At 33.8% G+C, this 1,718-nt stretch overlaps 1 protein-coding gene across 1 annotated transcript; it reads right to left on the reverse strand.

Annotated features, from left to right (window-relative positions):
• Positions 1-472: 472 nt before the first annotated feature.
• On the reverse strand, positions 473-1,270 carry LOC131074259 (uncharacterized). The gene is made up of 2 exons (XM_059209281.1): positions 1,203-1,270; positions 473-1,110 (listed from the first exon to the last, which is right to left on the reverse strand). Exons 1-2 carry the CDS (start codon positions 1,205-1,207, stop codon positions 762-764), a joined length of 354 nt encoding a protein of 117 aa, XP_059065264.1. The 5' UTR covers positions 1,208-1,270; the 3' UTR covers positions 473-761.
• Between the last annotated feature and the right edge of the window lie 448 nt (positions 1,271-1,718).

The following is a 1,718-nucleotide window of genomic DNA, read 5'->3' on the forward strand; positions in this document are numbered from 1 at the left end:
TTTCCCAAAAATAATAATTTTCCTACTATAATTTTAGTTTAACGATTTAATTGTATCTACATCATATCACCACACAAACGATTGTTATTGCAAAATATAATTTAATATTATATAGGAGAAGACGATTCATAGAGTTGTGGAAAATCAGTAAATGCATTAGAGAAAATAAAACAATAACATTGCATGACAAAATTCAAGTCAAAGAAAACAGAAGATATGTTTCTTATGAAAAAAATAATAATAAATAAAATCTCTTTTTATGTAAACCTGTTGGAACATAAAAACATTTCTTGTACAGAGCTGATTTGTCATTATTCATGTCGAAGATTGATACAGAGACTGTTTGCATACATAACCCAATCACACCATATATAACTGCTACATTGAGAACCAACAGAATGATTTAAACTCCTCTAAGAAAAAAAATCGATCTACAAAAGTTTCCCGTAATCACAATCTACAAGATAGCAATTCAAATCACAAACAACATATATATTCAGAAATATTATTTCCAGTTTGCCTCCAATCATACAAAATAGCATTTCATTTTAACAGCGACAAAAGCATGAAATAGCCAAACATAAAACAAACTATCTGCACCAGATCCGTCTCTAATACGAGGAATAAGAATCCAAGAGAGTTTATGTGAAATCTAGATAAGGAAAATAGATAACAGATTGGATGATCTGAAGCTTTCTGATAAAACTACTTACATTTCGAAAATATATCCATTCTTCAACAATAGATCTGTTGTTTCTAGCCTAAGCACCAGTTGGTATATGAATAACAATTTGTGGCATTGTTCTTTCACCTGATGTTCCTTGATCCATTCCATTCTGGCTCACCCAAAAAGATATTCTTACTGGATTTGAGTATCCAGATCTTCCTTGGCTTGTCATGGAATGCCCATTAACAGCACTGGTATTGTTCGATCCAGCATTCGACGAACTGGGTAATTCTTCTACTGATGAATTATTTCCTCCAATACCTTCTTCCACATTTTCTGAATTTATTGCATTTGAAGGTTGTGCATTTGTTGAAGGTTGTGCATTTGTTGAAAGTTGCACATTTGTTGAGAGTTGTGCATTTGTTGAAGGATGTGCATTTGTTCTGCACAGAGGACAACTATCATGTGAAAATAACCACATATCAATACACTCTGTATGAAAGCTGTGATTACAGTTGGGTAATAACTTACATACTTCATTTTCTGCAAATTCTGATAGGCAAATTGAACATTCAAGCTTCTCCTTGAACATTTGTGATTTGTACACATATACTGGGAGAGCATTAAGGATTTCCCAATCCAATCCCATAGTGGATCTCCTTCTCATTTCCTCTTGTACAAAACGAAATGAGTTGGATCTGGTAGAGGATTCACTTCTCACATTCCGGCAAGCTCTGTAAAGAATAAAAGCAACAATCAGAAACCACACTACTACTACGGTTTCCTTATGATTTACAAGAACTATAATGAGATTCTTGGATAAATTGTCCATGACGACTGAGATACTACTCAGAATACCAAAACTAAACTCTAGGTTTTGTATCCATTTTCCGTCTTTTGCTGCTGGTTAACAAAACCTTCAAGTCAAACATCGGGAACGTGCATGGAATTGGGAAGGTAAGTAGGGAGGAGGGAAGGGAGATAAGTGGAGGTGGTAAATTGGAATTATGTATAATATATTCAATGTACAGAGACTCTTATGATGGACAAA

The sequence above is a fragment of the Cryptomeria japonica genome, chromosome 7, assembly GCF_030272615.1.
Source record: "Cryptomeria japonica chromosome 7, Sugi_1.0, whole genome shotgun sequence".
In the NCBI taxonomy this organism is placed as follows: Eukaryota; Viridiplantae; Streptophyta; class Pinopsida; order Cupressales; family Cupressaceae; genus Cryptomeria; species Cryptomeria japonica.